The sequence below is a fragment of the Lutjanus erythropterus genome, chromosome 1, assembly GCF_056507025.1.
Source record: "Lutjanus erythropterus isolate fLutEry1 chromosome 1, fLutEry1.hap2, whole genome shotgun sequence".
Classification (NCBI taxonomy): Eukaryota; Metazoa; Chordata; class Actinopteri; order Lutjaniformes; family Lutjanidae; genus Lutjanus; species Lutjanus erythropterus.
Window position 1 is genome coordinate 6,806,088 of NC_139317.1, and position 25,819 is coordinate 6,831,906.

At 41.1% G+C, this 25,819-nt stretch overlaps 1 protein-coding gene across 1 annotated transcript in view; it reads left to right on the plus strand.

Moving 5' to 3' along the window:
* The window catches only part of LOC146332578 (protein kinase C-binding protein NELL1-like), a 381,691-nt gene that overhangs the window by 238,227 nt on the left and 117,645 nt on the right, over nucleotides 1–25,819 (plus strand). The window contains exon 13 of the mRNA XM_084732249.1: nucleotides 18,399–18,524. Within this exon, the coding sequence (XP_084588375.1) occupies nucleotides 18,399–18,524 (126 nt within the window). The remainder of the gene's footprint in view (nucleotides 1–18,398; nucleotides 18,525–25,819) is intronic.

The following is a 25,819-nucleotide window of genomic DNA, read 5'->3' on the forward strand; positions in this document are numbered from 1 at the left end:
CTCCTCAGTAATATATGTTGTAATATGTTGATATTATCCAAGCATGAGAAGATTGTTGTCTACTAATGGGTGATTTAGATTTGATCGATCTTGATTAATTCTTCTTGCAAGTAATTAAATGACAGATAAATCTCTCAGGGTGTCACATGTGTGTTCAGTCCAATTCATTTAAGAAAAACACCTTAAGGCTTTTTTGATGACAGTGACAAGACTAGACACTAAAAATACAGGCCTTAAAAAACAAATCACTGAGCTGAAAGATGCTAAAATCATCTGTCCATAGAGCTGAAGGGAACTGCTGAGTCTTGTGACAATTTTATGTCAGTTCGCTAACATAAAATCGCTACGAGTGACCCTTTTCACGTTACAGGTGGTCATTTGATCCATTGTCGGTGTGAAAAATATTAATTAGAGCAGATTTAAAGCTGGGTAGGCACGATGGGAAACTTTGGCCAATCACATGTCAGTAAGATTGTTGATTGTTGATTGTCATTTCTATGAGACTCCATTTATCTCTAAAATCGCTTACTGCACCTTTAACCTCTATTGATGTGTAACTTGATGTAGTTAGAAAGTTAAACTGTCTTCCAGCATGTTCACATAAACTTTGTTTAAGATGGTTGAACCTAACCCTGAGGTTTTACCCCCGTGGTGTAGTTCGTTTGGGTTGGTGTGACCTCGCCATTGTACAGATTTTAATTTTAAATGAAAATTAAGCAATCATTTTTCCCTGCAGCTCAAATTGCGTCACGTAATGATGTTTTTACACCAGTGAAAAAATGACTGAAATATCTGTCTCTGCTGTCAGCACATGACTCCAGTTAGTTACTCTCAGAATCCCAAACTAATGATCAGTTAAGCTCAAGACAAACTATGCAGGATTTTCCCCCAAAAAACAATGCATGGACTCATACAAAACAGTCCCTCTCAATCATCACCCACAATCCACCAGAAGTGTGTGGCAGCGCCTGCGTCTGCAAACACCCCACCCTCTGTCTGCACCTTCTTATTTTCTCATTATTTTGCTGTGCTCGGGACTCTTTACCAACCCAAAAATGTTGGTATTTTTCATCCGTGGAATTGAAACTCAACAATCAACTGTCTTTCTGGTGCCTTTACAAACACCAAGTGACAAATTCTATTTATTCTACCCTTAACTTTTATTTTCATTCTAACAAAGTGGAATCATTCTTTTCCTCCTGGCTCGTACCTCATCGGTTCATCTCATTACTAATCTTTTAACACCCACCACCACCTCCAAATTAAATATGAACGCCAAACTAAAAATAATACCAACCTAAAACTCTAATTTGACATCCACGTGTACACATGCACTCTCAAACACAAGCGTTTGTTTTTTATCAGCATCCACTCCAGGTGGCAGCTGCCTCTGGCTGGGAATAACAATGAAGCTAATTAAGAGCTCCCACACTGCGTCGTCATTATATTCCAATATTGGCTCTCCTGTCAAATGATTATCGTCTGTCATCGATGAAGTCACAACAAGTGCGACATTGTGTCTTTGACGTCTCGCGGGTTCTGTCTCTGTATTCTCATCTGTCTGGTTTTCTTGTCTCTTTCAGTTTCCGTCCATGCTGCATCTTTTTCCATCTCAGTTATTTTTTTTTTTTTGCTCCGTCTCTGCTTCTATCTTTATTTTCCCTCTTGTGTTTGTATTTCTGCCTCTGTTTCCGTTTCTGTCCCCATTTGAATGCGTCAGCCTGTCTCTTTGTCTTCCTCTGTCACTTCCCATGATGTGCAGCGAGCTAGGAGGATAAAAGATATTAATTTACCATAGTAACCAAAAACACGGTGGAAACAGTCAGGATAATAACAGCTTCACACCTCCTCGCCTAGCTCTCTATTGCCTCCCTTTTCCTATCAGCTACAAGGTGAATGGTGACTGATGGGATGTCAATTAGATCATGCAGGTCGTTAGCTGCAAGGCATCACCGTTACCTAGCAACTGTTCACTAATGGCTGAATCTGGCCAATAATCTGAAACAAGTTCTCATCTGGACTTGCATAAGTAATATGTAGCTGACCTTCCTGACAAATTTGGCTGTGTGTGTGTGTGTGTGTGTGTGTGTGTGTGTGTGTGTGTGTGTGTGTGTGTGTGTGTGTGCAACCTGATACAATAAGAGCTAAATTCAACCATCTGCTGCAGCTGCCCCACTCACAGTCCCGGGCACAGGAACAATCAAGGGTGTGTGTGCATGTGTGTGTGTGTTTGTGGGGACTGATACAGCTCATAGAATAGTAATGCATGCTGGCTGTGCCTGCAGAAACAAAACAGAACAGTAGATCTGGTGGGAACACAGGGTGACCGATGTAATCAAAACACACACACAATGTGCACAAACATACACACAACAAGTCAGAAAGTGTTGTCTGTGTTTTGGATGAGAGTTTTTTTTTTCTGGTAGTTGTTACTGAATCTTTTAAGGATTTATCCAGTCAGAGAGCAGTTGCAGACTTGATTTTTGTTATCTCTCAACAATTATTTTCAGTTCTGATTTAACATACTTTGAAATGGTGTCTGGTTCTGATTGATTTAGAATATGATTAATTAATGGGCAGAGGAACATTTTGTCTGGGTGATGTAGGTTAATTAATCCTTGGTCTTAATGTTTCTAATCAGTTTGTTGCTTCATCAGTGCAGACAGGTTGGTGCTAAAGCAGACGTCTTTATTGCATTGTTGGACTAAAAGTCTTGTAAACACTAGGTCTGTGATGGCATGGATTTTTTCCTGCCACTGTGCCAAAGCAACATTTAACCACAGGATGGCAGTTTATGGTGACTGCCTTAATAATTGTATTTTACTTTATTTTATTTTACTTTACTTTATTAGAGCATACTGTCATTAGCGTAGAGTAGCTCCTTTGAGGAATAGAGCCATATGTAAGTGTGTGCTTTGTGCAAGTGAGGGAGAGCGAGCAGCAGGCGAGTAACGATGTATGTGAATGTCTTCTGTAGTTATTTTTCAATTTTTCCTTGTTGAAAACGGTCGTTGTTGTTGTTGTTGTTGTTGTTGTTGTTGTTAGCATGATGTAAGCTGCCCACAGGCAATTGCAAGATCCCTTGAGTTGTAACACTGTTGACCAGTCAGAGGGAGATCAGACACCCACAGACAATTGTTATAATCGTTTCAGAAGATCAGTAATATTTTCAGTGAAGTGAGGGGATTTGGCATAATGCCAAAGCTCTGAGATTTAACTGTGAGCTAAAATGTATGGAATTCCTCAGGTGTTCTGGCCACTCACTGGTTTCACATCATGATGCAAACTGTACTGCTTTGCTGCACCTTTTTAACTGGCTGCTATTGGCCTGAGGGAATGCATGATGATTTTCAAGCCGAGGCCGTTACAAGGTTGTGAGTGGGCCTATAATGGTAGCTCTATTAGTGCTCGGATCAAATGGTCAACTGAATTACATTTTGTCTTGTTTGAATAACCTGAAATGTACCAATCTGAGTAGGTGTGTGTGTGTGTGTGTGTGTGTGTGTGTGTGTGTGTGTGTGTGTGTGTGTGTGTGTGTGTGTGTGTGTGTGTGTGTGTGCGTGCGTGTGTGTATGTATGTGTCTGTGTGTAGCCTGTCTTTGTTTAAAACTCTTGCACATTTTTTTTGTACTGATTTCTTGGTTAGTTGCTAGTTTTATCAGTTCTCATTTGGTGATGAAATGGTTATTTTCACCAATACGTAATGTTTTGTGTTGATGTGATGATCTCTGCAGAGTTTGCAGACTTGCAGAATTTGCATTTCTTTCAGGCATCCCCGAGAAATACGTGAATTTTATGCCTTCTGTGTTTCTCTCTCTCTTTCAATCCAACTGGTAGCTGTAGATTTATCACTTATTCTGTCCTCTGTCTCTGTAATGGAAACCTCCCCTTGACCCTCTTCTCCTGTTGCAGCCACCGATAGCCCCTTGCTGTCGCAAGGTGTTTCTTCTTTTTCTTTGATGCCATCATCATATCCAGACATTTCTTCTTTATTTTTAGAGACAGTACAACCCTCCAGTAACGCGGCTTTAACAGCACTCTATTTCTCTGTTTCTTATCTTTAGGAGGTGCTTTGATTCCGGTGCTGCCACTGTTAAAATGGACTCTGATCTCCTTTTTACTCTTTGATGCCATTTTCATGACTGAACACTTCCTGACATATGGAGCAGGGAGAGTAACCTTATATGGTTTTATTGGGGCAGGTGTCAAGCACATGCATTCAAATATACACATGCAGATCATTCACAGAGTTATCTTTAGTGTTTGCTCAATCTGACGTAGCATGCAAAGCAAGAGAAATGTAAGATAAGAATAGGAAAACGTTCCTGCATGAGGCCCATTGTCTGTGAACACAATCCAGAAAGGAATTACACTGTCACCACAACATCATTATGAAAACAATTTCATAAAACATAATTTCAAGGATGCGGGGTTGTCTAGACTGCTCAATTTGAAAATTGCTCTGAGATAACTCTTACGATTTGGCCCTATATAATTAGAAATTTGCTTGACTACATCCAAGAGAGTACCTCAATAAAAAAAAACAAGAGCAGTGGACCTTTGTTCAAGTGCATATCAATAACTTGTAGTGTGAATTAGGAAATCTCAGGGGCACAAAAAGAAAGTGGCATTACATCATTCTTACCAGCAGTGAATGTTGGTAAAAAACAGACTATTTTTCAATTATTTTTTCATTTCATTCAAGTGTCTGTGTAACCGTCAAGCCTAGAATGTGACTGAGCTCAGCAAGATGAGTATTGGGTTGAAGTTTGAGACCCGTGCATGACTCATGGAAGCAGCATCTTCTGTAGTCCAAGAGCAGAGGGACGTTGATTTCTTCGAGCTAGTCAAACATATTTTTTCTGATTACAACCATGGGTCCAAAATGGGACTGAAAACAAAGGAAAAACGTAGTAATAAATGATGAGTCCTCGGCTCGGCCCGACTGCTGGTAGCGTTTGTTGCTGTTTTTCTCTGTCAGAGTCTGTGTTTACCTCCCGGCTTCTCATCCCATCTTCATACACAACAGCATCTGCACCACTTCCTGATTATCAGCCTGTCACTGGAGCTACTTCGCGTTTGTGTGTCTGCGTGCATGCGGCCATGTGTCTGCTGGGGGACCACCCATATGTGCATCCCAGCCTGTGCCTCTGATTAGTTTGTATGTTTGTTAGAGCCTCCGTGTCTGCGTGTTTGCATATTTGCTAACACGCTTCAGGAAAACTGCGCACGTAGGTGTGAGCACGGAAAGTGTTTCCCGCAGAGTAAATGAGGAGAATATTTTATTTTTTGGTGAGCTCTTCCTTTTACCCTAAAGTTGACTCACTTGTCTAAATGTGAAGGTGAAAACGTATTTGTTCACACAATGAAAAGCCCCTTTATAGCCTTGACAACCACAGCAGCTGTCTGCAGCAGTTGGCCAGGTGCACACAGGTGTATGAATTGGCAAAGCTGGAGGCACTCAAAATTCTGTCTTCATCTTCCTCACATTCATCTCCACTGCCTGTATTTACTGCACCGATCTCCTCTGTGTTGGTAGTGACAGACGTCACGGGTTTCAGACAAGACATAAGAGAAATTGACTGGATCAAATTTTGAAGCAGAGCTGCACAGAAATAAGCCTATAGTGTTTATTTTCACCTTGTGCTTGAATCGGCGCTGTCACAGTCGGTATAAACACACAGCAAGGGGATGTGGCTACCTGTTTACTGATCTCTTGTATCAAAGTTTGCTTTTTTGGTCCAAAATGCCAGTCTTTATCCTTCACTTGGATCCTGGGATCCACACAAAAACAACAATAAAACAATAAGTAGCACCACACAGTGTTAATAAAACAGTCAAATGCAATATGAGCCCAAAATTAAAATAAGAAAATAAGCGAAACAATCCTACGCATGAAACAATAAATAACAGTAACCTGCAAAAGTCAGTGCCATGTTTGAAAAGATATTTAGAATCTAAGGTCTCTGAAAAGTCAAATCTGTATGGCAACAATCATGACAACATTATTCCTTGCAGCCAGAAAACATAACAATGTTCATTTCTACAATTACGCCACCTTGTATTATTGATGGATTATTGGACAAAGCAGTGGGAAAGGAAGTGGTCATGTGAAGGCTGATATTGTAGGTTAAAGTGTGGCTGAGAGCAAGTCTGTCCGGTTCAGTGCAATTGAAAATAGTTAGTCTATTAATCCCCTTAAAGGGGCAGTTCACCACAAAATCAATATTACAGTTCAGACAGTTCACTCTAAAATCACTATATCTCTTTACCTTGACCAAAGTGCTTTTTATTTTAGCTTTTAGTGTCTGGAGGCACACTCTGGACTGCGGTGTAAAAGTCCTGCACTTTTGTTCACCCTGACCACCTCCTTGCAAGCCTGTTATATAAATGTATTGTTATCTATCTAGACTATCTGGGTGTGAGATGCCAAGTTTCTTGAATATAATAATAATGGAACTAGATGGCACTCTTGTGGTGGTTAAAGCGCCATCCAATTACAAACACTAATCTCCAAAAGAGCTAAGACAAGCAGCCATGTTTTCAGCTTTGTTGAAATGCATTTTTCAGATGTGTCAAGTGTCTCAATTCAATATTTTTCCCCTTAACTGAAGTGCTATTTATCCATCTAGATCACGTGTCACAATCAAGGCAATACAGATTGCACAATAATTCTTTGCTGTGTCAGAACACTTAAATTTCCTCTTTTTTTCTTTTTAAAAATAAGTTGTGTAATACTTGTACACTTGAATATGGTTATTAATCTTTAATGTACAACTAAAACACCCTAATAATTGAATCAGAAAGCAGAGGGAATTCTGTTTTATGATCACAAGTAGATATGTAGTCTTACATTTACAGTCAGCGCATTTGAGGGCAACCATGATGGTGATGTGGCCCTGGATGATACTGAGTTTGACACCCCTGATCTACTTTCTTTCTACCGAAGTCCACCCACCAGCTGTATCACCGTACTGTCTAGCCCGGTGATGCTAACGTTAAAATACAGCCAAGGAGGACGCCATTAATGATTACAGCCCATGCTGTAACATGCACAAGCCTCTCATTCATGAGAAGATGCACACTTCCTTCAGTGATATGGTTCAGTGGGTGTAAATAAAGTAGTTCCTCTATGAAACTACTCACAACAAGTCTGTATATTGTTTTGAGCAACCAGATTGTGATTTCAGGAAAGACTGATTGAGTGCTGATGAGTTTTTCAAATGTAATTTTTTGGTACTTGGAGCGCCATCTAGTTCCATTGTACTGGAGAGAAGGCAGACATCTGTGCGGTCGATATCTCCAAAACTCGGCAACCCGCACCAAAACAATCTAGATGAATAAATACTACTACAGGCCAGAGGAAAAATATGTATTTTTGATTTGAGAGTCACTGTCACTTTAACCCCAAACACCCCAGCACTGCACTGCCACTGCAGTAAGTCACGATAACCTAGACTCTGGGAGGTTAGACTCAAACGTTGTGTGTTTGTGGGAAACAGGATAGTTTCTGACAGGTCTGTTGACGCAGTAATATTGTAGGTAGGTGTTAGAGTGTTACACCACCTGCAGAATAATGCTTTGGCTTTTTGACCTGGTGCATGACTCATCATACGTCTGTGATCTGAAAGACCTGCACAGTTTATTCTGTACACTTGTACTATTATTCTGTATGTAAGCATCAGTGGTTGAATTTACTAACATACTGTACTTAAGTACAAATTTTAGCATCTAGCAAATATCATTTGGCAAATATTGTACTTTTTCTCTCTACTTTTTTCATTACATAATGATTACAGTTACTGGTTACTTTACAAATTAAGATTTTACATAAACACATGAAGAACTTTTAAAATATGATGTGAAAACACACAGAGAACAATTAGACTAGATTTCTGATGGATGCAATGGTGTCAAGCTGCACAGAGACTGAGCAAGCAGGAAGTGAGACACAGAAATGGTATAGAGCAGCCGGTGAATTTTCAAAATAAAAGACCCTGTGCAGACTTGCAATTATTAGACACAGACAAAAAAGAAACTATTCAACTACATAACCCACTTATCTGTGGTAAAAGCACAAAGGAAAGATAAAGGAAACAAAAAGTTACCGAATCAACAAAGCTATGGAGGCATTCTTGCCAACCTTGAAACCTCAAACATAGAAACAGGAATGAGAGTTTCAGAGACTCTGTTTTCTGCATTCTGGTGACTTTTAAAGAATGAAAATAACAAAATAATGAGTGCACTGCAACAGCATTATTATTATTTTTTTAATTCTCAGGAAAGAATACAGAATAATTTGTCCTTCTAACATGAATTTGCCTAAATCCCTGGCATAAACTTACATTCATCACTTTTCTTTCATTCACTTATTTTTTGCACCTGTCCTTTCCTTTACAACTTTCCTTAAGAAACGGGAATTCTTGGGAAGTCTGGTTTGATGTAGCTGCGTTGTTGTCTGGGTGGTAGCGGTAGAACTTTAGAGTTGTATAAGACTAAGACACGCTGGACGCCCCAGAGTCAGAGACAGGTTGTGACAATGTAACAGAAAAAAAGATGGGAAAATTAATCAGCAGTCGGGAGAACTGCAGGGGAATTGTGATCCCTGGAGGAAACAGAGAGAGAGAGCAAGGAAAAACAGGAGCTCATGGGAAAATCCAGAGGCAAGTACGTGTGGAGGACGGATCAAATCCGACGTTCCCAGTGGAATCAAGGGGTTAAATTATAGTAAAATTAATCATTTTGGAGGTGGGTCGGGTAAAACAAGACATTTGTGGGTGTCACTTTGAACTCTGGGTAACCCATAATTAAATAATTTTTACTTGTAATAGAATATTCTTACAGCATGGTATTACTACTTGTACTTAAAATAATATATTTTGTGATGGAGGAAGGTAAACAGCGACAGTTGCAAAAGGAAAAGTTTGTGCTATATGTTGCCTTGTTTCACTGTCTGCTACAGTGGATTGTCTTTGTTCTGTGATATACACCTCTCTGCTTCGGCAACACAAATTCAGTTTGCTTTTAGGATTTCACAAGCAACAATAAGACCTCAGCTGTGCAGTAATCCGTTAAACTGTGAGGAGAGGCACACGCTGCACCACCTCCCTCTGCCTGATATATGGATTTATTTCAGTTAGTGGGCACCCAGGTGTACTTTTCTAAGCTTTGCAGTAAATATACCTGTGCGAACATCCAGCACGCGCACACACACGGCGCCTGTCATCTAGGTAAACTGCTCCGCTCTGCCTGACAGAAGGACTCTGTCACTGTTTCAGCCTTCAGAGTGTCTGTCTCAAAGTCTGTCAGTATGCGGCTCGGTGAATGGCAGCTCCTCGTTGAAGCTGCGGAGTGACAGGTAGATTAAAGCACCTCGCTCACACCGCTTCTTTCTCCTGATAGAGAACCACACCGTCGTTCAGTTCTCCCATACCCACCAGCCATACTCTGACAGACAATGCAAACAGCGTGTTCCTGAGCGGGCTCTAATCTGCTCAACCAGAGCACTTCCTGCTCTGTATGCGTCTTCTGGAAGGACAAGGATGGCGATAAGAGCTGCTGCTCGCTAAAGGCTCTCTAATTAAATGCATCAGTGGTTCTTTTTCTCCTCCAGCTCCACGAGGGGACGCGCAGCATCAGAGGGAGAGGTGTAGTCCTGCGCTGCATGTTGATCGTCGTTGTTTGTGTTTGATTTGTTTGCAGCACAGAAAGATAAGAGAGTTTAGTCATCGAGTTCAGACGTCTGAGGCCTCTGCGCATCCTCACTGTGGTGATGAAACCCCTGCCATGAAAATCATTTGGCCCTCTCCGTGGCTCAGCCCATATTAAAGGATAATACCGCAGTTCTTTTCAAGTTTGTGCCAGTAGACTTAAGTTCCCGCTGCCACAGGAATAATGGAGCGTGGTGGGAGATATCCCAGCTCACTTTCCTCCTTCGCAAGTTGAAGTTGTTGAAAGCAAAAAAAAAGCTGCGTATGAGACTCAATTATCATGGTATGTAATTGCTGGCTGAGATTAACTTCTTCCTTCAGAGGAGTCCATTTCGTTCTTGCGCAGTATGAAAACATCCACACAGGGATAAAAGCCCATCACAGGAATGAGAAGAAACTTTTTCTTTTATCTTTATTTCACTGTGCTGAGTGAGAGTTTTCATATCAGCGCAGCATTACGTTATGCTCAGCTGCCTGTCAATCACCTGACACACACAAGAGGAAATAAGTGTCCCCGGGAAAAAAGAAAAGTTTGCCAAAAATTGAAGTTTCTAAACCAAAATTCACTTAACAAGAACAGCGAGGTGACCAAAATTGAGACTGACGATCCTATACACTATGCAGTGTTTGTGCATTGTAATAGCATCAAAGCCTTTATAAGATTTAAACTTTTGCTGTATCTGCACCAGAGAGACAAGATTCCTGTGGGGGCGGAGATATTGGGATGAATGTGTGATCAACTGACAGCAGAGCAAAAATTAAATGAAGTGTTTGTTTGGACGTTTATGAAGATTGAAGGAGGGGAGAGTCAGCACTCTCATGACCTCATCAAGATTCTGTCTTCAGCCAGGACAGCAAAAGGTATTAAGCTATATAATCTTACATGTGCAGACATTTGCACCTGAAACACGCCGCACCCACCGTGAACCATCACTGAACTTCTCTCGGATTTCTAAAGCAATGAACTTTTTTGTTTCAAGATGAAACACAACACTGAAAAACACCGCCTTCTTCTTACTTCAGTAGGAGTCGGTGACAGTTGATGCCCCGACTTACAGTCTGCATTGTGTTTCAGCTGCATATGTGAGGATTTCGGTTCACACCATATAGGCTGTGCTTTAAAATCATCTTCTCAGTTAACTCAGTTACTCATTGAAAGAGTTAATATGCTACTGTACAAACAGCCTTTCCCCTCCAGAGAGACAGTTGTATAGGACATCTGAGAAAGCAGCTTATCTTGACCCATATTTACATTTATTGTTAGGCAGCAGCCTCTAGTGGCCGTAGTAATTATGACTGATCATAGTGCAGGGCAGAAACTTCAGTGTCTGTGTGCAAGACTGCACTGAAATGGCTAACATACTTCCTGGCTAGAGTCAGAGGATTAAATCAGTCTTGTTCTGTGCTGAAAATTTGGTAAGATTTGTCATTATAATACCTAGTTGATAGTTATAGAAAGCAACAGTTTATGTTGTAACATTCCTTGTGGAAACCTCTGTCTGGAATGGCAATGCCTACATCTTCATCACTTTTGTGTCACTGTGAGGTGGATGGGTGGGTCAAAATCATGAACTTTTCTCAAAACTAGCCAAGTACCTTTCTTTGCCTAAACCTAACTAAACTAAACTGCAAGCACAGACATGCTGACATCATCAGGCCCGTGCTCTGGCTCATGCTCATTATTTGTTGTGTAAATGCTCCATGGATGAGTTGGAACGTGGCAAATTCGTAAAAGTTCCTGATGCTTCAGCTGCATTTTGGAAGAGTTTTGGCTTCGTAACCACTGCAAACGAAATGCCATTTGGTCATGTGCAGTGCAAAGAAAAGTAGGCCGTGGATCCTTATTTGCTTCTGGGTCATGTGGCTTCACTTATATCAGAGACGACGCATATCAGAGAGAGTTTAAAGTGATACTGATGTCAGTCTCGGGCTGGGTTCAGGTTGAACGATTGCGGACTTTGTTGGGCTAGAGCTGGGCTAGAACTGGAGTTTTTGGCCCCGTGCAGAACTCTATGATGCATTATTTTATTTAACAACGAAAAAGAAAATGAAGATGCTGTGTTTTAGCACATGCAGCACCCCAGAAGTCCAACTTTGAGCAAAACTCAAGTGAATGTCGGATATGAGAAGACATAACATAATTGGAGCTTTCGGAGGAGGCCAGCAGCCCCTGCACTAAGTTAAGACATTCCAGACCAGTCAATGCACTGAACGGACAGAGACAAAATTGATGATAATCCTCGGACCCGACTCCCAGTCAGACATCAGCAAGCAAGCTGACCCTCCAAACTGTTGAAGTAATGGAGTGTAAGTGTAATTCTGGCTAACATCGCTTGTTACTGAAAAAAGGATGACAGCACTAACCCAATACAGATAGACAACTTTGTTTGCAGTCAAATGTTCCCCTTTGATAAGTGAACCCAGACTGTTGCTGTGCTGTTTAATGCTGTAATGTCATAAATCCTGATTGCATTGTACAGACTTGCTGTGCAGTGATTGAAACTTGCATATAGACATAATGATTTGCGTGAAAGTGCCTATTGTTGGGAAATTATTTGTTTCTCATTCAAACTGTTTGGGTTATTTATTGTGTTTCAGCGAAATCAAATAAAAAAAAAAAAGCTGATTAGCTGTTTGTACCAATTGCGTTAGAAAAAAAATGAATGAAATATCCAATCCCTCTTCCAGCACAGCTGTGTGTGTGTGTGTGTGTGTGTGTGTGTGTGTGTGTGTACGCCTGTGTACTGAAAGCCATGCTCTGTGCAAGCCTCAATTATCACGGTGTGTAATTGCTGGGTGAGATTAACTTCTGTGCACAATAAAATGGAGAGAGGGAGAGTGAGAGAGGGGTCAGAGAAGAGGGGAATGTTGATCGCTGAGTGTTGACTGTATGTGTCTGTATGTGTCTGTATGTGCGAATGAGGCATCTGCCTTGACAGATTTGTATCGGGAGTGATGATGACATTTGGATGGAAGTTTTAAGGTACATGAACTTATTGTTGTCCTGTGGCTTTCGTCTTGCGGGTCACTTCAGTGACGTCACATACTTATTGAAACCCCAAGCACGGTCTTTTCCAAAGCCTACCCAAGTAATTTTGCAGTACCAAACCATTTCATGATGTGTTAAAGGGGGTTTGTGTCAGCGTCTCATACACCTTGTGTGCCTGTGATGAAGATGGGTTGGGTAAAGTCCTTTTCAAAGAACAGATGCTTTAGCAGGAGGCACTTTTCTCTATGATGCACATGAATTAATAACTTGTGTTATTAGATTTATGTCCACTGAAGTTGCAGTGTGTCATAGCTACTCAAGTCAGGAAGGAAGGAAGGAAGGAGCAGCAGTTTTAGAAGGTTCATTTTGCAAAAACTGAATTAATTCCTACATATACTGTTCACATTAATGGTCAGCTCTTTTCATTAGGTGCACATGTAGCTGTATCACTGTGTAACCCAATTCTGTGCAAAATAAATGGTGAAACTGTCAGACCATGGGCGGTTTACTTAAATGAGCCACTTGGGTGTTACAGTTTGGTTTTATTCTGGGTGCAGATGCGTTGATTTACTACAGATTACAGTGCTGTGTTATCTTTGATCTCTTAGAAAACCCTTCAGGCATATTTTAAGGCATATAAAAGTGCTCTGCTGGAAATAATATATTGTGTCTGTGTTCTTTTCTTCAAAACAAAAACGTTCAATTATTACACAATTTGTGTCAGGGTGTTTAACAAAGGTTTAAATGAGAAATAAACAACAGGACACCAGGATGCTTCAGTTACACCGACCTCACAAACTAGACTTGCACCAATTAATCGGCAATGCTTGGAATCGGGCTGGTTTTCACGTGACCGGCCCTGACTGGTGACTGGCCGGTCAGCGTCACATTTCCGATTCTGTGCCGGTCATTGTCACACGTGTGTTCTGCACTATGGTCACGTCATGCACGCAGCAGACAAACTGACCGTGATATCAACACAGTGCTGATGACAGCTACACACACTCAGACACATGCTTGCTTGAAGCTGGTGTCAGCAACAGATTCCAAGAGCAGGATAAAGAGAAGACAGACAGTCTACAACGAGACAGAGCAGCTGACAATGTTGCAGAACAGCCATAAACTCTCTAGCCATTCATGCTAATGTTAGCCAGCAGCAGACTGCTGTTCGCAGAGGGACAGTTAAAATCTCACCTCCTGTTCTGGCTGAAGAATAAACAACCTGTGTTGATGCGTCTCCTCAAACATTTTCTCATCCAGACTCGTTTAACTTCTGCATCTGTTTTTGTCACGGCAAAGTTTTACTGCAGCAAACTGTTGCAACGCGTCAGTCTCCGGTTTGTTTACATCTGCTTCCACAGGAGATCACGTGAAATCACGTCCCACAAAATCCCATGAGATTCCATGACTTGCTGTCAAGTACAGTTCTTAGAAGGACTGAAAATCGGAATCGGCCAAAATCGAAATCGGCAGGTCAGACCCTTCAAAAAATCAGAATCGGCCAAGAAAATTGAAATCCGTGCATCTCTATCAGAAACCGTTGGCTATCGTCTGATGACGACGTCTTTTTTTGAGATCTCATTTCATCTCACCTCTTTTGCTCTCCACACAGACTGTTGGAACCAAAGCCTGCTCAAATGTGATTAGTCATTATTACTCAGATATAAATGGAGAAAAAACAGAAACCAGAGCTCTTCCAATACCAAATTCTTGTTCCTTGCCTACAGATTCTGTATTCATGATAGACATTCATTATTCATTGATAGACATTAAAATTACACTTTAATCACACTTCAATTTCATATTTCGTTAAGTATTATATAAAGTATAACATTTGAAATTGGGAGCGTCTGTTCTAAAGTTTTTTTCTTCAAAGCTAAGCCTTGATCCATGTTAAATGATGAATATCTGAGATTTGAGTCATCACCAGAATCAGATCGATTGTTCTGTTTCCAAACACCATTTCAAACAAATTTCACAGACCTCTGTTCACAAGTTTCTGAAAGCACCCCACTGCGTGACAGACAAACTGAAAACCTGGAAAGAAAATGGATGAACAATCTGAGGGTTTTTTTTTGTTTGTTTTTTTTTTTTTTTTTGAGAGATGGCTATGAAAGTCTCATCGTCGTCGTCATCACGAAGCGGCAAAGTCTCCTATTAGGGAAGAAGAGAAAGAGAAATATTTCAGAAAGAGAAAAGAATCTGGTGAATAGTTTTGAAGTGAGGTATTATGTCTGAATTTTGTTTCTCTCGTTCTGAGGCAGCAGCTTCACCCAGTGAGCTTCAAACAGACCGAAAAATGAGCTGCGCAAACAGACTGATCAGCTGCAATGGCTGAAAATGTGGACACACACATGTGCACACACACAGACACACACACACACAAAATCTGGGTTGATTAGAGCAAAGAAAATAAAGAGTTTTAGTCAGCAGGAGACAATATTGCTATTGGATAGAAAGCGGTTTCCATTAACCTCTGTACAGTAAGGGGTAAGGCAGATGCTAGTGTGCGTAAACACTCATGCACGCCTCCGTGCGCACAAACACACAAACAAACACAAGAATATGAAGAGTCTTCTTTCTTTCTGCCTCATAGCATCCAAACACTCAACACCAGGCAGACACAGTGTCTCACAAACACACACACACACACATGCATACATACATGCTCCTGCACTGAGTCCTATCCTGCCTTATTTTTAGCTGTTCCCCTCTCCAGCCCTGACCTACATCACAGCATGAATAAAGCAGCAGAGAGATGAAGAAAGTGAGCTCAGAGAGGGGAGGCAGGGAGGGAGTGAGGAGGAGGAGGAGGAGGAGGAGGGAGGGAGACGGAGGGAGAGACACCGGCAAATCCAGAAAAATGAATTCCCCCCTGTGTGAAATGACAGTTCCAGTTCTGTCAGCAGACCTCACCTGATACGACGCTCCCAGAGGAGGCTGCAGAGGGCGAAGACATGCACCCACACACAGACACGTGGGCACACACACACACACACACACTGTTACAAACACAGGGGATGCAGGACCTCAGAACTGCAGAGATCAGAAAGCGTCATCACATGTCAGATTTGACAGTAGATGCTTTTCCCACTTTAAATGAGAGCTGATAAAAGCACCAAGCCCTTGAGCTTAAATTATTGAAGCCATTGTGTCAGCGACATCACAGGGTCGGCCATCATCCGGCTGGAGGAACGTTTGGCGCGTCTCGCCAATAAAGAGTAATCAAATGAGCAGCTTTCAGGGTGGAGCAACGCTTCAGGACAAGATGAGGATTGGATTCAGGTACTGTTTCGCAGCCTCAAAGCACTCGAATAAGTTCAGTGTTTTTGATGTAGCAGATCAATGCTTTTTACGCTGAAGGCCGGCAAGGCTTTGTACGCCTGAATACACGATCCGTCTCTCTTTGATTGTGCAATTCAACACTCCTACTGTACACTCTCCAAGGATGAAATTTGCAGAGAAAAAACCTCTGGGTGTTGCATGTAAGTCAATTACATACTTCATACAAATTCATTCTGTTGTAAGGGGAAAAGTGTGAGCTGAAAACCTCAAAGCTGGAATGTATTTATCCAAGGAGAGGATATGGAAATACTCTCCCCACTCTCTCCTTCCCTTAAGTGTAGCGTACAGGCTCCCTTAAGTGGTGGAAAGTCCTGTTAGCCTCAGGAAACTGGCTCTTCTGCTGCTCACATCCACATAAATACGCTATACACGTGCACACACACAGACACACACACACACACACACACACACACACACACACACACACACACACACACACACACACAAATTTAGGCCCCTTCTGCATAACACCTCCCTTGTGTGTTTCCCATCCCATTTCATCAGCAGTCAACCAGCTCAGCTAATGCCTCCCTGAGCTCCGTGTTTTAATGCTCATACAATGTCTTTCAAGCTACATTAGGAAGAGTTGAGATTCTGTGTACGAAAAGAGGCGGCAATGTGTCATATTAGTGGCACAATATGGACGTCGGGAAAGATGCCACTCTACCTGCCGTCCTTTGTCCTCTTCAGTTTATAATATGTCTTTATCTCATCAGCTCGCTTCCTTTTCTTTCCCTTGCTTTCATCTCATGTCCTCTCCCCATTCTCTCCTCTTACAGCCTTAAAAATGCACATATAGCTGTGTTTACACACATATTACCCAGAAATATTAGTCCCTGGAACTACTTTTAAAGTAACTAAAAGGTTTCTTCAGCCCATGTTTTTCTGCAAAGACTTGCAAAGATAAGCCAAATTAGTCTGATGACACATAAAAAAGCAAGAGCTGTTTTTAAACATTTTTTGTTTGCAACTGTACGATTTCATTGCCGCTCCATCTGTTGTATGCTTTTTTTTCTGTACCTCCATGTTTATGTGTCAGACCACAACAAACAAAAAACAAGATGGTTTGCAGTTGCAGATCTTTGGAAATGATCGCTGAAATAAAATGCTAAGAATATTGGACCAATCAGAAATTTTCAGCGCAAGAAGCCCCACCCAAAAGTTCTAGTACTTTGGGGTTGGGGTGAAAGTAATAACCTCTGAGACCCTGAAGTGGAAGCATACACTGATTTTTTTCAAAGGTTCCTGGTCACTGAGAAACATGGCTTATGATATTGAAGTCTCTTTAAGCATCCACGAAAATCTAAGTGAAAATAAATGTTCATAAATATTACAAAACCTAGTTCAAAAATCAATTTTTGCTGTTTAGACATTTTCTGAAGACTGTGTAAATGTGGCAGATCACATTTTGATTGACATCTCTCTGGAGTACGAGCGCAGTAGCTGTCAATGTACTGCTGTGAACAGGGTTAGGAGCAAAACTTTAAAAAAGGAAAAAATCAGTATCAATTTAAGTGTACACCACATTTTGAATATTTTCACCACTTTGATTTCAGCATTTTCCAACTAGGAACTGAAGTCACCAGCTGTACTTTGCGTTAATGTGTACTTTTGCATTAAAAAACCAACATTACTTGCTATGGGTCAAATCAGACCTGCATCTCCTGTGTTCTGCAAGGTCAGCTGTTTTGTCAAAGGAGTCTGGATTATAACGGTTTAGGACACTGAGAGGCAGTCTAGACAGGGGCGTAGAGCTTTTGTTGCACCCATTTGAGCTGGACAGCTGATGGATTGCTCATGATTGGTTCATGGAATATTTTACCAAGCATTACCACAGTCAGGTCAAACTCAGTATCAGGAGAATGTACAAAAACTTAAATGACAATATTTCAAATTGGGATTAAAATTAATTTCTAATACTTTTTAGATGCTTACTATTGTGTACATGAGACCCTCAATTACAGAAGGCTGTTGTGGATTTTGGTCTCCAGTCTCAGTCTCTGACTTTTCTTCTCTCTCTCTTTCTTTCTTGCCCTTTTTTGCCAGGTACTCTTTTCTGTTGCTCTAACTAAACAACACTGCAATTTATATGTTGAAGCAGGGAGAAACCATCCTTTGAAAACGTTGCCTTCTTTGTCAGTGTGATCGATGAGTAAAGGCCGTTTTTTGGACCATTTTTGGACGGGCAACACTCTAATTAATAACTGTGAGCAACAAGGTGAATTGAGATTAACGCCACGGTGTTGATGCAGTTCAATGAGCCTCATCCGCCTGCTTCATCAGCTGCCCGAAGAATCCTTAGAGAACTATCTGCTGAGTTATCAATCCACTGTATCTGCTCTGTCTGTCCTCAGATATTGATGAGTGTGCGACCCAGATGCATTACTGCCAGTCCAACACGGTGTGTGTCAACCTGCCCGGCAGCCATCGCTGTGACTGTCTGCCAGGCTTCATCAGAGTGGACGAATACTCCTGCACCGGTACGTCCTCACACACGCAAACTCATTACTGACTCACTATTAAAACATAGAGTGCATGCATTCAGTTAACATGTGTGATGGTTCTGTAGCTTGTTGGGCAGTTTTCTAGTGGCTAGTGAGCTGGATATTTTCTCTTGAAGCTGTAGCAGTGGATGCACACTTCCTTTTCATTCTCATGTTGTTCTTCAGACGTTTTTTGCCATATTGTACGGGCTTCAGAATGAAATATCTACACTTATATTGTTGGCATTGAAGCTTGGGACAGATATTCATATTCACCGGAGCATGAATCCAAATTATTTCCATAATTCTCTGACCTTTTGTTTAGTGCCACCAGCAGACTGACATTTTTGGTGGGGTCAAATGTTTAAACAACTATTGGCTGAATTTCAATGAACTTTGTTGCAGATATTCGTGTTTCTCTGAGGATCAGTTTGGAATGTTTGTCTAAATAGAGTCTGCTATAATATCTAGATTTCAATCCCTCCAGCTTTGTTTAGCGCTAATTAGCAAATGTTTAGCATGCTAATATGCAAAACTGAAATTTGAATGCTGTGAACTGACCCTTCGCTAAGCCCCAACCTCCTTCGTGACTGTTGCTGTGTCTGCCAAGCTTTTCATTCTCGTACTGTATGCAGTTCACAGTGATATGAGTGGCCAATTTAACATTGAAACTGGCAGTAACTTTTGAAAAACAGGGTATTTGATTCCTAGCTAGCTAATGTAAGCTAATGCTTAAACTCTTTGAGTCAGCTAATAAGTCTGTCTCCAGCTGACATTTTAATGACACATTTTAAAATCACAACCCTGTAAAATGGTCTGAAATATTACTTAACAGTTGCGTACATGATATAACGCTATGCTTAATGCAAAAAGACGGAAGCTAAAGCTAGCTCCCAGCAAACATTGGTCAGATGGTGAAATATGGCATTTATATAATAGATAACAGAAATACACTTCTTAACGTGGGAAAAGGAAGTGCAGGGATTAAGTGCAGTGGACCTTGAGATGGTCACCAAGCCAAACCAGCTGAGCCACAATCACTTCAGGAGAAAGCCAGGATAAAAGCTAAGCTAACCGAGCTAAGAGAGCTAGCCAGAAAGAGCTGCGTCGCCCACATGTTCCTCCTCTTCAATCCCCCAACAGAACACATCTCCATTTAACCCCTGGTGGGAATTGTTATAGGTAGTAAGCTAGTTAGCTAATATGACATTAGCAGACATGCTAATATTTGCAGCCTACGTCAGAGCAGATAAAGTTTAATTCATTCCACATATGTAGGTTTGTGTTTTACATCTTTGAAAGACAACAACAACAAAAAAAAGGATGCCACCCGAGTATTGCTTTTCTTATAGAGCCCCATGCACACTGCTTCAACATGTACAGAAATGCAAAGCTGACAGGCCAGCACAGTTACACCAGTTTCCACCTTTTCATATAGCCCAGGAGAAAAGTCAAGAAGTTGGATCGGTGATGTACATTGCCTCCTCTCTTTGTCAGTTTTCCTCCTACCTGACATTGGTAGTTTTCACTAATGCTAGTTTGCAGTCACTACTAAATGTGTTGAAAAATGATTGCTGCTGTCAGCTGGCAGCCACATGGCTCTGCGGTTTTGACACCGCCACCCATGTTTTGTTATCTGAAATTAGAGTGTGCAGGGAAATGAATGCAAACTGATTGGGGAACACCTCAGCATCTGCCTTTTTAAAGGTTGGAAGAATCAGCCAGTGATCGAAGAAGGATGTGTGATTGCAGCCATTCAGTTTTATAATGGCTTTAAAATGACAGTTAATATTCAGATTAAAAATATACCCTGCTTTTGCTACATCTCTGACCTTCTCGCTGCTGAATGTCAGGCCAAAGTATGGAAACAGTGTCACACGTATTTATTTTAACAACACAATGCAACAAGCTGTTTCTTTAGACAGTACAGTGACACCTGGCAGAAATGGGTTTTTTTTCCCTCTGCAGGGGTTAAGAGCAACATGTTTGCTCGAGAGTGAATAGGATGTGCTTGGTTGCTGCTCAGTGTTTCTCCGGAGAAGTGTTCTTTAATTAGCTCACAGTTGGCAGCCACCCAGGGACAGGGATCCATAGACAATCAATCTATTTTGCAGCTTGTAAACTGTCCTGGCTGCTGACTGGGAGCCTTAGCAGCGCTCTCTACATCTGCTGGGAGAGATAAATCCTTTCTCCGTCTCCTCTTCCCTCTTCCTGATTCCCTTCCGCTTCTTCTCGAGGGGTCTCAGATCCTTTTCATGAATGTGAAACGGAGTTAGCGTTCACGGTGCACGGAGGCGGCTGCTCGTATTTCACAACACTAACACGATTGCACATTAGCTTTGTAATCGGTACGTTGTGCTGAAATCTGTATTGTTATTCTTCATTGTGTCTGGATCTGGAAAGGTTTTTTGGTAATTATGTTGTTTCCACTGCGTTAAGCAGGACACACACACAGACAGTTTAGCAGGAATTTCGTGGCATCCACGATGACCGTAGCCGCCGTGCTGCTCAAAAACATATCTGCTCTGCCGCCACAGTGGCCTTGATGCCCCAGCTAATTTTGCCAGTTTCTCCACTTTCTCTTTCCTGTCAATATGTTTTTTTAGACACTACACAGCGACATCAAATGAAACGCTGAGCACATGACCGGTGTAGGAACAGCTGGAAAACCAGCAGGTTATGTAACTCAAAGCAGAGAGTGAGCTCTTAGGAAGAAAGGAAGCATGCAAATGTGGACAGAAGTGTCAACTTGATATAAACTTTCTTTACTCATGAGATCTGATGTTACTCTACAGTGCTGTGGTTTATACTGCAGGCTGAAGTCTGTTGCCAGCGACAAACAGCTAGATCTAGTTGTAGTTTAAAGACTTGTTTCCTCTTCATTACATTGCTGGATGCACTGTCTCTCTATATAAGGTCATTACAGCTAATGTGATAAAAAAAATCCTGTAAGTCATTATAATGAGAAACCTTTTTAAAATGATGACTTACTATAATGATGGTTTTCTGTGGTGGTTGAGACGACACAAGAAGATTCGTTCAGCGGTTTATTTTGGGTCAGGGTCACATAAAATCCAAGATGAACAAAGTCTAACAAAGAACTTTTCTGAGAGCACAGCATAAATAGATTAAAGGCATCTTAACATCTGGCTAATATCATGTTTATTCTCTAAGATTTCCCTTGCTATAAGTAACCTCATCCATTATCTTAACTATAACATGGATCCCCCTAACTACAACATAGTCACATGTAGTTTTCTGCAAAAGGAAGCATAGGAAGAAAAATATTCTAACACTTATCTATCGTAATATCTGCAAGTGTGACTTTCTATCTCAAAATAATGACTTTTTGTCTCAAGATAATGACAGATTTTCTCATTAGTATTCAATTACTGTTTTGAGAAAGTTGCACTAACTCATTATTTTGAGATGCTCACTCATTATATATCATGCGCTATTTAGTATTTTAGTAGTTAGACTGACCTCTGACTGACTTCTCAGTGTTCCTGTTCTTAGTGTTAACAACTTAGCGAAAAATAAAAATAAAATCATCCTTAACCTTTAAGTTAAATGTGTTATATTATTTCACTGGACTTATAATCATTGTTTTATTAGATGGTCTTGCAGCCCTGGCATTTGGTCTTTGTGCCTCGCCGCTATAATGATGAAACTCTTGCAGACGCTCTGATTGTACAGTAATACTGGAGGCTGAAATTAGCTTCAGTGTTTGAGGAGCTGTGGAGCTCATTAATCATAATGGAACATATGCATTGATGTCACTTTGTTCTGCAGTATCACCTCCTCGTAATAATGGTCAATCCATATGGTGTACCATACATTTGGTGGTCTGTGGGTGTTGAATTTGTGGCCAGATATTGAGTTCCCTGACAAATATATACTGTATATAGGGAAGGGTAAGTAACAGAATGCTGAGCGGAGCCTGAAGGCATATACTGGAGATTCCTGATGCTATTATAACCCTTTAACACTTACCCTCTTTTGGGGTTGGTCTGCCTAAAATAAGACAAACACTGTAGAGATTGTGAAGCCCCTGAGGCAAATTGTGTTTTGTGATATTGAGCTATATAAATAAAATTGACCTGACTTGACCGTGTTGGATTTTCAGACTGCTTTGTAGGTGGGAAGACAACATCTTTTAAAGTTGTATAGTCTGCTGTCTGTTGCAGCTGGATTACTTTTGTGACGGGACGTTTTGAAAATTACCAAGTTTTCAATGTACTTGCAGTCTGTGAAGCAGACATCCTGCAGGCACAGCAGGATCAGGGTTTGTCAGCCTGATCAAAATCACACACGGTCAAGGATATTTGAGTTTATATTAAAGTTTTCATTACATGTTTCGTTCAGAAAACATGTTAGCCATGCAGGAGGAAGTATTTATGTCCTTTACATAAAGGTATAATTTGCAGCATTTACCTTAAAAACAATATGTAAACAGAATCCTCTTCAATCATCACTTATGACCAATGAGAAGGATGTGGTGATGTCTGTATCTGCAGCCCTCCTGCCTGTATGTCCTTGGGACTTTTCACCAACCCAAAACTCCTCAATGTAAAAAAAAAAAAGACCTACAAAATGTATTCATTTTGCAGAATGACCACCTTAAAACTGTCATATTATTGGTTATCATTATCATTGATCCATTAATATGTAAACAGTATTTTGTAGCTGGTCAAGACTAAACAAATTGAACCCATTCTTGATAATATTGAGTCTTTACAGGTGCAATGTGTACAATGTCCAATTAAAATGATCAAGAGAACGAGAAACAGTAAGACTGTTGCAGAGATCTCTCTGCTCTTAGCATGCTAACCAGTTAGCCCCAGTCCCTCCTGTCTAGTAATGCCATTTTGTGCCTCAACAGGTGATGCTCCGTTCCCCCTGCAGTTTCAGCTATAACATGTAGATCTATACAAGCGGAAAGGCTGCTACTTTTACAAGCTCTCTTATTTTTTTTAGTCAAATAAAAAGAAACAAATTAAAGTCACAAAATGTCAAGAAATCAAATGTACTTATTATTGTGTGTAATAAACTGTACACCTTTTCTCTCTTTTACCAAACTAAGACAAGCTTGTTCATAAAACACACCTCAAACTCATCAGAGATGACATAAAGTTACTACAAACATCTTGATTTGCTTTTCCGCTATTCACCAACTCTGGTTTAGTTGATGGTAAATCGTTAATCCACCACATTAGATGTGAAAATATTCTTGCTCCCTGCTGCCTGTCTTATGTCTGACCTCCCTGTGGTTCCTCCCTGCTTTTGCCCCTCTTGTACACACCTGCCTCATTGCTCCTGGAGTCAGAGTCCAGGTTGGAGCCACTGTAGATCGCCTTTTACATGTTGCCTCAATTACATTACTTTTCTTCTCCTTTGCCGTTGTCAGTCTGTAGAAAGTCTGTCGTTGCAGCCTTACAACAATTTTGGAAGGCTTTTCCATATTTTTTCCACATGAATACACAATGCAGATTGTACTTTTTGCCACTCAGGGAGGAGTGACCACACAGTGACATCACGTAGGTGTCCTCAGTCAGCCATAAGGAGGCCACCTGAACCGTGACAATCATAACACACAGCGACTGCAGGAGAAATGTGTTCGATGACAGTCACTGATGGCAGTAATGTGTTTGTTCCTGCCTCTTCTCTTCAGGCCAGTGTGTGTGTGTGTGTGTGTGTGTGTGTGTGTGTGAGTGTGAGTGTGTGTGTGTGTGTGTGTGTGTGTGTGTGAGACGGTACTGTATGTGTGTCTCTATGGGCTTCATCTACCCACAAACTTACGTTTCATCACTGTAGGCAGCACACAGTCTTACAAATTTACCCTCAGTATTACAATCTGAGCAGCTCCCTCCTCAGAGGAATGAAACCTATTGCAGCTTTAACACGACACGTCGTGTATCACCCTTCGCATTGGACACCCTCAGCCTCATCTCTCTCTGTCTCTCCTGCCTGGCGGTGGAGCCTGTCCTTTGTGAAGACAGCGCCCAGTAAACAATAGGAGGCTGCGGTAATTGTGGTTCCACTTGATTTCACCTCTATGGAAGCAGGCAGGCAGCTCAGGGGAAACGGGATGGACGGAGGGAAGAGGAGAGGTGGCAGGAAGTGTGAGATTCTATACCTCGCTGTCTCAAAACGCCACAGAGCTGTCATCACATCATATTTATGCGGCTCACATCAGTAGACAGTCCACCTTTGGTCCAGGATGATGTCATCTGCTGTCTGTATGTTGTTCAAAACATTTGTATGTAGTTTTAATAGTATTTTTTTTAGTATTATCTATCTTAGCTTTGCACTCAACACTACACTTTCCAGAGACCACCTGTCAATCAAACCATGAGGGTCCAGTTACTTTATCTCTTTCCTTTGGACTTTCTCATGGCTGGATCAACCACCTGGGAAAAAAAATAAAGTACGGGTGTCACAAGTTCAATTCCAAATCGAAAAATCCATTGAAATAAGTTAAATCGCAAATGGATCAAAGTCAAAAGCAAAATTTTTGCTCTCCATCCCTGCCTACTTGTGCATGTCCTGCGGATGTCCAAAGCAACAACAAAACACAAGGACAACACGGTGTAGTTTACCGTTAAACCTGTAGCTGAACTATTTTAACTTTTTAAGAAGAATTTGAAAACTTAAATGACAGTTGTCAGTGCATAAAAGCTTTTATCTGCAGATCTTTACAAATCGAGACCTGATGGTCTAACAACAGCATGGCTGTCGGTCCTAGAGAAAAATCAAAAATTAATTTGAATGGTGACCTTCAAACTTAAAGTCACATTTAATAATTGAATTGAAGAATCGTGACAACCCTACGATTAACCCACGGCTCTTTTCGCTCCTTATGCATGTTTTCAGTTTTCCTACAATTAGAAAGAACGAGTTAATTTGACTTGTCATTTTGTGAGCTGGAACAGCTTCACAAAATTGAAGTCAAGGTGAAATGAAAAATGCCTTTTTAATCCTTTTAGATAACATCATCACCATATCATCATTGTAACACTGAGCTCCAGTTGTGCCCCCTAAAAAAATCAGTTTCTTTGTATTTTGATAGCAAACCTAAACCAATAGAGTTAAGATTCATTAGTTAGCCTGCTAGCAACAGTATAGTACCTCTGTGTGTCTTCCAAGATGTTCACCACCTCAAGCCTTGTTCTGTTTCCCAAATTACCATTATGGGCTACAGGCTACAGTTTATTCACTTTTGGGAAAGTGGCATCCGTCACAGCAGATTATGCACCAGGCATTCTACAGTGGACCGCTTCAGTGACTAGATA